This window comes from Atheta coriaria, unplaced genomic scaffold (genome assembly GCF_025399875.1).
Source record: "Atheta coriaria isolate IRGN ID8LTWV9N9 unplaced genomic scaffold, Caltech_Dcor_3.1 hic_scaffold_4_pilon, whole genome shotgun sequence".
In the NCBI taxonomy this organism is placed as follows: Eukaryota; Metazoa; Arthropoda; class Insecta; order Coleoptera; family Staphylinidae; genus Dalotia; species Dalotia coriaria.
In genome coordinates, this window is record NW_027045446.1 from 3,868,192 (window position 1) to 3,881,584 (window position 13,393).

General features: G+C 40.3%; 1 protein-coding gene and 1 long non-coding RNA gene across 3 annotated transcripts in view; both read left to right on the plus strand.

Moving 5' to 3' along the window:
- The window catches only part of LOC135790436 (EGFR adapter protein-like), a 103,135-nt gene that overhangs the window by 77,439 nt on the left and 12,303 nt on the right, over positions 1-13,393 (plus strand). Inside the window, exon 4 of one of the 2 annotated variants that reach the window (XM_065300641.1) lies at positions 2,723-2,869. In XM_065300641.1, coding sequence (XP_065156713.1) covers positions 2,723-2,869 — 147 coding nt within the window. Of the gene's footprint in view, positions 1-2,722; positions 2,870-10,043; positions 10,570-13,393 lie in introns of those variants that run through there. The other variant, XM_065300642.1, reaches the window with a different exon arrangement.
- LOC135790437 (uncharacterized) lies at positions 10,581-11,767 on the plus strand. The gene is made up of 2 exons (XR_010547771.1): positions 10,581-11,536; positions 11,591-11,767. It is a non-coding gene; the product is annotated as an uncharacterized lncRNA (long non-coding RNA).

The window sequence follows — 13,393 nt, forward strand, 5'->3', positions numbered from 1 at the left end:
CTGTGGAGATTATTTGTACGGGCACTTAAATGTCTCACGTGTGACAAAAATAACAAAAAAAAAATCAAATAGTGAACATATGCAACACGCGAAAAAGTCTTCTCTTTGGTAATGTGACAGAACAAGCAATCTTTTTTGTTTTCCTCTTCACAGTTTTGTGCTTTTTCTGTTTTTTTGTGTTCTGCTCTTTTGTTTTCGATTTTTTTGTTTTCGCACCCACTTCGCACGCCCGCAAACCATTAAAACGAGCTACGAGAAAGTCGTGAGGACGCGAAAAAGAACAAAAAAGGGGGCATTTCACACACGAGAGATGCGACTTGCTTTTATTTTCGCGCGGCGTGATTGCCGCACGCGTCGACCGAAACGGACAGCTTAATAAATCATTTCTCGACGGGCGCCACCGACCCCATCGAAATCTGGACCGCGATGAGGGGTGACGGACAACCACTTCCTTTGGGTTCTTACATTAGGGCAAAACGATTACCATTTGCCAGTAACAAGAAAAACTTATCGTTTTACAAATTTTTTAAAAAGAAAAACAATTAGTAGATACAAGAAACATAAAAATTTAATATAATAAAACGATTTTTGGAAACTTACTAAACGGTTAATACTATTTTCATTATTATAATAATATTAATATAAGCTTTGTTTTGAAACAGGATTATTATTCATCATTAAAACGATGTTTCTAGGATTCTGTAGTTACAAACAATGAAAATTCATCCTTGACTAAGCACTTCAATTATTTATAATTAGTAAATTTCTCTCTAATTCTCTAGTTCATGACGTCAATACACGAAATAACCGAAATTCCTGTCTTTGCACACAATTTAATTAATTGTATCAGCAAATTAATAGTAATTGCACATTGTTGAATATCACGCAATATATAGTTACTAGTTACACAAAAAATCATTTAATTTTTTATTATTATTATTATTATTTTGTAATATAACTATGCTAATAAATGGATCTAAAATCAGTAATCCCACACCATACAACTGGATATTATATTATCTATAATTTATACCAGAGTTTTCCGGTTAATTAATACACGAACCGATCGAATTTATCGTCAAACTCGCGCCAATAAAGTTTATCGTTGGTAATATCACAGCGAAAATAAAATGTAAAACGACAGGGAATGAATTTTAAACGCTCTACGCGCCTGTAACTGGGGGCTCCACACGATGATGACGACGCCGGTTGCGCGGCTTAATGGTCTGTGGACGCGAGCGATACAATGATATATAAATAATAAAGTTTAATAGACGATTGAAATTCATAATAGGTATAAATTTTAGATTTATTCGCGCTGATAAAAGCGCGTTCGCATATCTTCAACGGGAACACGATGCAAATGCCGGACGCCGCTCTCGTGGGACGCGCTGTAAATTTTTTGTGTCCAGGATATCATGGCGAACTCGTAAATCAGCGTTATACGTTTCCAATTTTTTTGTTCGTGCTTTTTAACGCGTCTAGTTGAGAACATTCATTCATTCTGGATTATTTATTGTTTCAAAATGACTTTAAATATTTAGAAAAATTAGTTAACATACAATATTTACTTCTTGAAGTTGTTATCAGTGGATACACATACGTAGCATGCCATCTTGTTATATGTCATCATACAGTATTATTAGTCGAAGTTGAATTCAAACCAAAAGGAAAGTAATTGAGCGCAAATTATCCCGCCGAGCTAAACTGAAGCGCGAGTGCAAACAGCGCGGAATCAGAATTCGTATTGTTTCACCTATTCCGCGCTATTACGCTGCGTCCCACGTTGCGTTGCGAATTTCTGACATTGTCTATTCATGCTTCGAAATGCACAACTAGACGCAGAGCATTGATGCCGCCGGTGGCTGCATTGATCTCTCATACACCGATTGTTCAGCCTGTCAATGGCCAAAATGTTCATGCTTGAATTATTACAAATTCAACATATCCCGAACTACAATCAACAAAAACATGACCAAACTCAAATTATTCACACAAAACCCAAAACTACATCCACATTTTTTTCAAACCAAAGAACTAATAAACTTTAAAGCTGTTTTTTGTGTTCGAATAGATGTAAAACAAAGCGAAACATAACAAAAACGGCAGAAACAAAGCACATCTGAAAAATATTGGATCCGCCCTAGTTCCAATTTCAGGTTAGCGTCCCGTTGCCCCATTTCAAAGATACACATCTCTCCCCGAGCGGTCTACAATCGCAGGTACTCGTAGTACCTCCACGCATAAAACAACACCAAAACATCCAGCCAACTTTCCTCACTCATTTATGCAGATACAAACAGATGCAAACACGAATATCTAACGTTGGAGCCATACCTAGACCTAAGACCTACGACGGCAACTAATTTATTTCTAATTTAAGCGTGCGGGCTCAACTCTCACGCCCTCTTCGTTCAACTAAAACCACATTAACAAAATTACCAATTTTGCCTTCATGCTCCCCGACAACTATGCAAATGATGTGGAATATGAGGAGTCAAGAACTCAACTTACAAGATGTTCACTTGATGAGTGAGCAACTGAGCAGCATTTACAGTCTCAAGTTTTAATCCATCAGTTGGGCACTAGGTCGTGGTTGTTGTTTTTTTTTTGTTGTTTTCAACAGCAGCCGAGGCAACAAAGAACGAAAACCTCTCGGAATCTCACTTTGCTTCTCTGCTTGTGTATGGTGAAGTTAATAAACTTTTTTGTGTTGTTGTAGGTCGTGTATATGGCCCACGCGCTGCGGCGCATCTCGTACGCTACCTGTGATCCTGACGAGCGACTCTTCAGCTTTCTGGCGCGCGAACCGAGGGGCCACTTCTCACAGCAGTACTGCCATTCGTTTCGTACCGTCAGCGCTCGGCAGGCAAGTAATTATCTTTTTCTGAAGCATCCCGCATACCCGAGCACTTCGGTAGCACACACAGCTTGCGTAAATCTTTACCTTCACCACCTTGAGATCACATTAAGCAGAGTTTAAGCGTTTTCAACGGCATAATGTGTTTAAATTTCGAGAGAAACTTGAAAATGGCAGAGATTTTTATTTAAAACGATTTGAGCTTTGTTCGTGCCGCTTTTTTTCTTCTTGCTCAAATTCTGAACAAAACCACAAGCATCTCGTAAAGATAACCATCGACAACATTTTTCTGTTGTGGTTGGAATCGTGTAAACCAGTAAACTGTAATCGTTAATCTTGAAAACGAAAGAAAAACGCGGTAGCGCTGTAAAAAGTGATTTACATCGCTCAAATTATAGACCGAAATGAAATTGCCTTCGTCGGTAAATCTAATTTATTGCCTGGAATCACCAGGTGCATCACCACGCAAGTCTCCTTCGTACCCTTGTACAAAAATCTCGTCCACCTAATTATGTTGGAAATGAAATGAATTTAGAAAGTAAAAAATAAAACTCACACGCTTTAATGAGGCGACTTTTGAGCAAAAAACGCCAGGTGACATCGACGATTCAATCAGACACCATCTACCAACAGGCCATCAACCAGCAGGTATTCAAGTGGCTGAGCCACAAAAAGAGGCAAATCACGCCAAAAAAGTGTTCATGCGAGGAGAAACGTGTGCGTCATTAAAAAAGGCAAACATATGTTGTTTGGCTGAGTGGGCGAAATCATGGAAATATCAATTTTCATGCTTGGTGCCATCCGCACAACAGGCAGTCAAAAAATAAATTGATATTGCTTTCGCTTTTTTCGTGGCTGGGAAATCGTAACCGGAAACCAGTAATCGAAATGAGACGCGTCGAGACTTTTTAGATTAAACCGAATTCAACTATTCTCGTCGTAATGATTGGTTAAGCGTAGAATAAAAGTAATACCAGTGAATAAAAAGGGCACCCTCATCATCAACCCTCTTCTTCTTGAGTTTCAATGGCAATCTATGTTTAATTTTACGTTTCTGAACATTACAATTGTTACTCGCCGATGCAGTGTGTTTGGATGACTTGTGAACACAATGTTTTGATGTGATCTTGAAGCTTGCCAGCACTGCCGTGTCGAATTACGGTGTCACATTCTGGAATCTTCGCGCGTGTATGGGCTCATGGCCAACGGTCCAATGGTTCAATGTTTTCAGGGTACATGGCGGCCCACAGCTGCTAACCGCACACTCAGTTGTATAAGTGAGTGTGAGCACTAACCTCAATAGCATGTAATTTAGTTCGAAGCCACGAATGACGAATTAATTATGCCTTTCTGAATCTATCTGCTCGCACGGGCGATGACGAGACGTGGAGACTACTGAAGCCGGTGTAAACGGGTTGTTCGTGTGTACCTTTTGGATTTTTGACGTAATAAGCGCCTTACGTTCTTTTGTTTCGGGGAGGAAATTATGGTGCAATCAAAAACGTCGCCAAAAAATGATACCGCGGTAATAATACGGGTTTTGAGGTTATGAAATGTGAGCTATTAATAAATGGCAGATATAGAATACATTTTGAGAAACTAATAATTACCAAACTATTTTTTCCATGAAACTTTTACATTTATGTATGATTTTTCACTTGATAAATGATTAAACGTAAAATTAGTTTAGTAGTCGCAGAACTTTTAATTTTTTTTCATTTTTAGCCAATTACAATAACAGATAACGTGTAATTTCGTTCAAAAGTTACAAAAGCCAACAAAGAAAATTGTAACTTTAATGGAAATTGACACACACAAATGTTGTGTAACGTATTTCGCACATCGATCCCAATGACTTTTTTCTCGCGCTCCAATTTTTCGCTTCCTACACCATTGATGTTCACGGCGGCCTTTTGTCTGCACGCATTGTTTCTTTTTGCGCGATCTGGTTCTCCAGTTCTCTTTAATTCAATAGATTGTCAATGTGCGATGCGCGTCGACCACACGTATTCGCTGGCTCTTCATTCACGCAATTGCAGCCACACGAAGCACAAAAGAAGAATACACACAAACACAAGATGATGGTAAATACAGATGTCAACGTGTTTGATGGCTTGTTCTGTGTGTTCGAATTAAGGACATTCCGAGTGCCTTGTTCCTCATGCCTCGGTTGGCATCTCTCATTCCGTATGGAGATTGCGGTTCTCAATTCCACGCTTTTTGCATCCGCCTTTTTTCATCATTTTCTTCTAGCCTTTGTCTCGTCTTTTGTGGACGCCTCTGCCGCCCTCCAGCAGTACCGCCGAACGAAAATGAGAGTGACAATGCCGTTTATTGCCACGCGGCGAATTCTTGTGTGCAGAGTGCGTGCAAATGTTGGAATTAATTAAAAAACACACCGCTCACTTTTTGCTTCTGCTCTCACACCGTGCGAGGTGTTGTGCAACGCCGATATTATTTAAATGGCAACCAGTTGCTCGCGTTTTGCGTACCTGCACATGGCATGCATTTATCAGCCCTCTCTTGCTTGTCGGCGCGCGGGCAATTTATTCTAACGAGTTGGCGAAATTCCTATAATCACGGGCGCAATTATGCGAGGTGGGCTTAAAGAGCCTCGTTTACGGCCGCTAATTGTTGTTTATTAAAGTCGTAATCAGCATCTTGCTGAGCATTTATTATTAAAGTCGCACACTTTCAACCTGTGCGTATGCGTTGACGTAATTCCACTCGGAATAATTGAATTACAAAAGTTGAGAGTCAGGAATTTTATTTATACATTCTTGCTTGCTTTTACAAAGTAAATATTATTGGTTATTACTTTCGCAGACTTTAACGGGTTGCTTCCAGCAGACGCACTTAAATTGTGATTGTTATTTTTAGACGCAGACATTTCAAGTGCAAGATCCAAATTGAAACGTAGAATCGAGACGCAATTTTCCACTTTTCCAGACGCATCACATGAGATATCATCCTATTTATATCTAAAACTTGTGTGTTACAAGTGTTGCAATCATAACATGCAATAACAAAATTAAAGGAAACATTTTCTGCCTTTTACATCCAATTATTCGGAGGTTATTATTTTGCAAAACGTGATTTTTGAGTGTCGCGACTTTACAAGCAGTAAACTAAAGTAACAATAGAATTTTATTTTAATTGCATCGTTAAAAACTCTCAGACTTTCTGACAAACACTTGTATTTCAATTTTCAAAATTTTTGCACGTTGTCTTATTCACTAAATTAAAGTGCATTATTTCTGACACTGACAGCGGAATGATTCGTACCAATACAATCATATTTCACTACCATGTCGTCTTCTGTCACCTCACTGGTTGTCAACATGGCGACGCAGAAAATAGAGAAAATTGCCGTTTCTAACAAATTGTTGTCGCCAAACCAGCAATGGAAAACACTGCTGACATTTTTCACGTTTGCGTGGTAAACGTCCCGGAAAGAATGCAACTTGCAGATGCAACCGTCTAAGTGGAATCATTAACGTGACATTTAGGAGCAATTAAATAATATTGATTAATCGTTATGACAGGCATTGCGTTGCGCGAGTGCGCGTCTGTCTGCAAACGTGTCTCGCGACGCCGCGAAGAAATTCTCCAACGGATGTTTTGGCCGCTTAAGCACGCTACATAAATTTCACATAAACTACGTTTTCCAACTCGTTTCAACTTCAGGCAGAAATGCTTTTTTTTATCTTTACGGTGGCTAAATTAATAAAATAATTTTTAGTGTTTTACATTTGAGATAAGTTAAATAATCACACAAAGGCTTAGAATCGAAAGCATCGTTATGAGATGATTTATTTTTAGCGATATTTTTCGTCTGTGCATGCTGTGAGGTTTCAACCTGTGCATTAGGGAAATTTCCCCACGGTTAGCATCTCCAGATGGAAGCATTTTCTTTTGATTCTCTCCCGATTCAGTTTTATGGCGTTTTAAACTCGTCTTGCTTTTTTCCAATGAATTATGGCTCGATTGTCATAACATTTTTATGGGTTTGTTTTTTATAACTTCGAACAGCAGGCCAATCGAAACGGAAGGACTACCACACACGCACACATACAGAGATAAATTTTCTTGGTTTACATTTACTTTTGTTGAAATTTCAATATTTTCCTTAACGCCTCAAGATATTGTGTATTATTTATTTTTTAGAGTGTGGCGAAATCCTGTTATGTGCAGGAAGTTGCATATCGCTTTAATTCGTGACGTTTCCCGAGAAACAGGGATTTTCTTATATACGCAAGAAATGCGACTCATCGCACATATCAAAAGATATCCACATCTATTTTTGTATCTTCGCCTTTTTCATTCCTTAGGCACTTTCGGGGATTTCCGCTGTGTATAACCAAATATTAGTGGGGAAGCCCAAAGAGGATGCGTGCAAAGTGCGAATAAAATAAAATATTCAGGAAACCGTTCCATTAAAACGACTTAACTTTTCTCTCCTAGGAAACTAAGTGAAGCAGTATTTTTTGGAAGTTGCGAGCACAAACGCTCCAGGAGTGCAAAGTGTTATCCTTCATGCACGTCGTGATTCGTTACATTTCACGAAAACTTTTTTCAAAACATTGAAAATCACTTAAAACAAAAAAATGTTTAGCCACTTTAAACTCTCATCAAACTAATTAGTTTTGGATAAAAATATATATTTTAAATTGATCACATGCTGCATACAATTACATTATACAATTTCTTGTTTGATATGTCGTAATGTAGGTACGTCTCCGCCGGATTAATCCGAAGTTCAATGGCGTCATTTCAAGTCTGTCTTCTCTGTACCTATTATTTAACTGGAGTCGCGCGACGGGATTAATTCCCGTAGTGCGATAATATATGGTTCCGCAGACGCGATGACATCGACATGGAGACGCAGATGGATAAATTACATTTAAGATGATGTAAAACGAAGGGATCCGTTCATCCGCACAGGAAAATGCGACGCGTATTTACATATCACTTCTACCAGATGCTCCGCAAGTCGAAGGATTTCAGATATTTCGAATATTTAAGACACCTTCTATGCAGCTCGAGGTGTTGTATACATGAACATGAGCGCATATAAAGTGGGAAATTCTTTTATAGATTTGCAATGCAATGCTTGAATGTAACTGCATTTTCTGCGCGGAAATCGATCAACAATGTTGAAGTACTCACTATGTAACGGATTGTTAACTGGTTGAAGAAAGGTTGTGACTTTGCACATCGCAAAATTCATTTTTTTCGAATAGTTTTTTGGTTGGATTGAACCCTTGATGCACTTTAACCTTTTGAGAAAAAAACTGCTAAACAGTTTTTTAACTCGTTGGCACTTGGAATGTGGTGGCGAAAAGTGCCAACATCGCATTGAATTGCTTGCAGAACAAGTGCTAACACTAGGCGCCCGGTGACGTGCTGAAATGTTCGATACGAATGAGCAATCCACACTAGGAAAAAAAGCATCAACTGGCGTTGCCATTGCCGCCGCCTCCAGTGGAAAGCATTGTGTGACCAAAGCGTATAACTTACTTCGTCTCCTCGTCTCTAAAAGCCAAATCGAGATTTACTTACATGTTGTTTGCACTTTGCCTCCGGCTCCCAGGCCCTCCTCCTCCGACCGAACGCAAACGGCGGAAAACCGGAAAGCGTCCGCACACCGCCTCCTCCCAGCTCTCGCAAATGTAAAAGAGATTTATAGAGAACAGAATCATTTCCATTATTGTTGTTTGCTTACACATAGTCTACCAGAGCAACAACGCCTTCTTTGCGTTCAGTTCTATTTTTATGTTTCTACGCGTTTGTTACAGCGTATTTTATGTTGTTGATGTAAAGGACTTTGTAGCCGCAAATATTTGCGGTTACCGGAAGGCATCGAGATTCAAAGTTAGAAACAAAAAAATCCTCTTGACTGCATGCCAATATCGCAGTAAACAATGCACTGTTGCATGTAATCCATTATTACTCATCGAATACACAAGGATGCAAGGATCCTCTTTAGCTGCCAGCCTTCGGTTCTGTTCAGCTCCTTCCACGTGGGCAACTCCGGCGCCTTCACTCGTATCGTGTTGTTGCTGTTTGTGTTTCTGCTTTCGTTGCCAGGTTTCCGACGTTCCTGTAAATTGCGATGCAAGTCGGAGCGCGCGCGCGCGTCCGCTGGGCCCACGTTCACGGTTATTAACGCAATATCTTGGTTGCAATTATTATATGGTCGACAACATTTAATACGATTGCGGCGCGGCGCAATACACGCGCTTTTGACGTGAAGCGCGCCGGGTAATGTGGTAAGCGCATACTTGCATGCCACAAAGGCAATCATGCCAAGGGCTTCCTAATCTTATTAATATTACCTGCCGGCGCCCAAGACTATCTTGCGGATGTCGGCGCATAATATAATTACTCACGCAAATATTGTTTTACAAACAGATTTCATTAACCTTGATAAATTCATAAATTAGCGAAGAATTTCTGTGGAAACAAAGACTCAAAGCTTTCAAGGCAACAATAGCAACAAAAATAGAGTGTTTTACCTTTTATTCCGCAGATATTTCAAAAATTTTACAGCCAAAAGATGCAGAATTAAATTCTCTTTGTCTGAGTATTTTTACCAATGCTGTGAGACTAATATTTTCTAAGATATCTGCATCAAAAGTAAGACAATTCAATATTTGACTGTTTCTGCAGAATTTTTGGCAAAAAATGATTATTTTTAAGAATATAAAAGTGATTGTGCTTGACAAGATTTTAATAGAGCCATATGTCGACCCACACTTGATTTATAAAATATTTCTGAAGTTGCACTCACAATGCAATTTTCATCCGTATTCCGTCTTGTCATCTCGGACAGGTGGTCCGCTATTCAAGCATTCATCAATATTCTACGCAACATTCAAGCACCCATGGTGACATTTACAAGAATCCCACTCAAAAGAGATTTCAACATTTCGACTCCCCAAGTTTTCGCAAGCGTGAAAGACGAGCCATTATGAAATAGTTATTCTGTTATTAACCCAAGCCTCCGGTATAATAGCACAATGTGCAAGAAATATACGCGGGCCTCGCTCGTTTGCTGGTGACAACATTCCGATGGGTACCTGGCCACGGCGTAAGCCAACCAGCGCGCACACGCGGTACCATGGGTACCTGACCCACACACTCGGAATACCACACCATGGCAGTATCTTCAGCGCCGTCGTGCCGTTCACTGCTGCAGCTCGAAGGCCACGAAGAGCCACAGAGAGCAGACAGACGGTACCCGGATCGTTTTACTTCGCGCTGCTGCGTCGCTTCATTAAGATTGTTGCGCCGCGTTTAATCAGTGAGTGTGTCTGGTGCGACTGGCAGTGTGGGAATTAAAAATAGTTGCGTTGCGCGAGCGAGAGAATCAAGTACGTGGTTCGCGTATGCAGTCAGCGAATAACTCGGTCGCCAAATCGATTGCGCCGCAGTGATATCCACCTTTCTTCCTGCGCAGTGCAAAAGTGCGTGCGGTTGGTGTTATGTTACTGGAATCGTCAGCCACAAGCGCGGGCGCCATCGACATGGGAAGACTTAGCAAGACAACCGCAGCCGTGGTGGGCAGACCCAGTTTCCGTGTGCATTATAGGAAACTTGTGGACGAATACAGCGCGACGCAATGCGACGTCCTTAAGTTCGTGCCCTCGCTACCGGATTATCTTTCCTACTGTTGTCACCAATGCGGGCACACGCAAAAGTTGCAGGTAATTATTGATACGCGACCTGCAGGTATGCGCAAATGTTCGATTTATGATGTGTCAGGAGACTCGGCCGCCGTTTATATTCGGCACATGGTTGAGTTGTGCGAATCGGCGTAATGACTGCGGGTCGTATTGTTTTTGCATCGAGCGTTTACGTTTGTGGAATGCGATCTGGTCTCCTCGAGAAGAGAGTGCGCGCCATGTGGTATCAAGTCAACGACCCGGCATCGCCAGCAACCTTAGCTTCTTGCTTCTTCGTCTTCTTCTCCACGCTGAGAGCCGTTGCCGACTCCAACTCGCCGGCATTGACTCATTCCGACTCTGGCGCATACATTCGTAGGAATAATACAATTGATGGAATTACAAAGTGAACGAATAATTTGGCCGCAAATCGCCGATCCGTGCTTAATTAAATCGTCCCGTTTTCCACCGTCTACGTCCACTGATTGAATCGAATCCAAAGGGTGAAATGACTATTTAATTGTTTATTAAAACCCTTGAAATTCGATTCAAACCTCAAGTAGTTTTCACATTTTTACAGCTGCTACATGTGAAATATCTGTTCCGACAGTCAATATTTTCTATAGTTGAGTGGCCAGCTTTTCGCATTACGATTTATTATTTTTCTCTCAAAAGATGTCCACACTTCACAATGGCGTAATGAACTGGGAGACTTGAGACTCAAGTCCTCCTGTCAGGTCGACAATGGAATAATTGCCGTTTGGGTCGGCACGCATGAATGTGTGATTCGAAAAGAATGAAGTCGCTTGACTGCGCAAAGCATATTTCGGAGTGTTTATAATCGTATTTGCCCTGCCCGGCTAGCTACCCCGAAATATAATGGAATGGAAATATAATGTAGAGCCGTAAAAACCCCAAAGTGGGACGCCCGAACGACTTGGAAGAAATCATCTTTTGTGGGATGGCTTGCATTCTGCCACAAAAGTTCATCGCGGACCCCACGATAAATGTGAGGGTTCTTCATAAAAATCCATTCAATTTTTGTTACGCCATGTTTTTTTAGATAAAAACACATCCACACACACGCGAAATGTGAAATCAATCGTTATTCAAGTCCACTCGTCATTGACTATAAGTCATCTTGAAAGAACCTGGTACTCCAGGTGATTTTTAACAAAATGAACAAAAGATTCGACGTGTCTTATAGAAAATCTAAAAATAAATTCAGTGTGTATTTCAATTTGCATCAGGCCTACTTGTATTGATAGAACCAGTCGGAGAACGTTGTTTTGAGTTTCGATCTCAAGGACGTCAGCTGATATCCACACCGCTCGACATTTGAACAATTTCGCTAAAAGTCGTAGCCATGTATGAGCATGGCACGCATACAAGTTTTGCAGGTGAATTTACGCTCGCAGGCACCGCATTCGCGTGTGCAATCCGTTTTTGTAGGAACATTCGTCGCATTCCAGCGTAATGTGTATAATATTTACCTCTTTTGACCTACATATACCTTCGGGTGCTTGTCATGCACGCATGCAACATTCGTATAATAAATTTCTCTCATTTATTCAATTCCGAATCGAGCACCACCAAAATATAACGCAACAGTGACAGTGGTATGTATTTTTGTGCTCATTTGCAAGGAAAGAAAACACAAACATTCACTTTAATTTGATGCTTGGTGTGACTCGGAAAATATTTAAATATATACCTACTCTGGCGTGGCAGCAGCTGCAGTGTGCAGAAAAAGCGGACAATGCTTGTTTGGTCTGGTGGGTGCGATTTTTTTAAAATGCACATCAAAATCCTTATGAATATAAAAAATATGGGTCATCATAAAGTTTCTGAAAGTATGAAACAATGCCGGTTGCTGTGAATAATTTTTTGCGCTGTCTAATTTTTAAGCACTTCAGTGAAAATTATATTTTCGGCAGGAAGCGTAAAGTTAACAATGGTAAATTAAACAATTCACATTTCCCCACTGCGTAAAATAAATTAATCAAACGGAGAATCTTTTTAAAACTTATGTTGCTTCCTGTACCAAGTGCGCAAGTTGCGAATGTGCAAAGTATGCAAATGTGGAAATTTTAATTTTGAGCGTGTTAAGTCCTTTGTTTCGGCCTGCATCTGGGGAGTTCGTGATATATTTATGTGCGCTGTGCGAAAAGAATAAAAATTTATAAACAGAGAAATTTTTTATTTCTTCTGAATGAAAAGAACAATGATGCTAGCACCAACCGCACAAAAAAAAGTTGAGTTTTACTGCGTTTATCCAGGAAGCTCACTCAGATTCATATGCATATTCACCGCTTCGAAACCTCCATTGTTCTTTGAGATGACTCTTTAAATGTGTAAGCATTTACCTGCAATTGGTAGCCGAGTGGGGAGGAAAGCATCATCAAAATCGCGAGCAACTGCATGAGAAATTACAGCTGCTTGTTTAGCATCGGGTCACAAACGTCAAATTTCAATCATTCAATATTGCATTGCCTCCTGCTGCATTGTAATGCAATTTCTCCGTTTTGATATGAAATTCTCGTTGGTTTATCTCGGATCGTAGCCGGCGAATAGTTTCACCCTTGGACTGCGCATTCGATGTTTGGCATTCCACGACAATACCGTCGCCATCTTCTACCCAGGGGGCATATTTAGAATAATTTACTAATGGAATTATAGCGACTCGACTACCGAATCAGATGAGAAATATTCTGAGTTAATTTTAGAGCGGAGGTGTTTTGTTTTAAGAGTGAATCAAACCCCGAAAAGAAAGTGCGTTGGGCACATTCCTACCATTCCGAAAATACCTACCAAGACGAAAATATAAATATATTTAAAATATGCCGGGTGCCTCCAGGAACAGGTA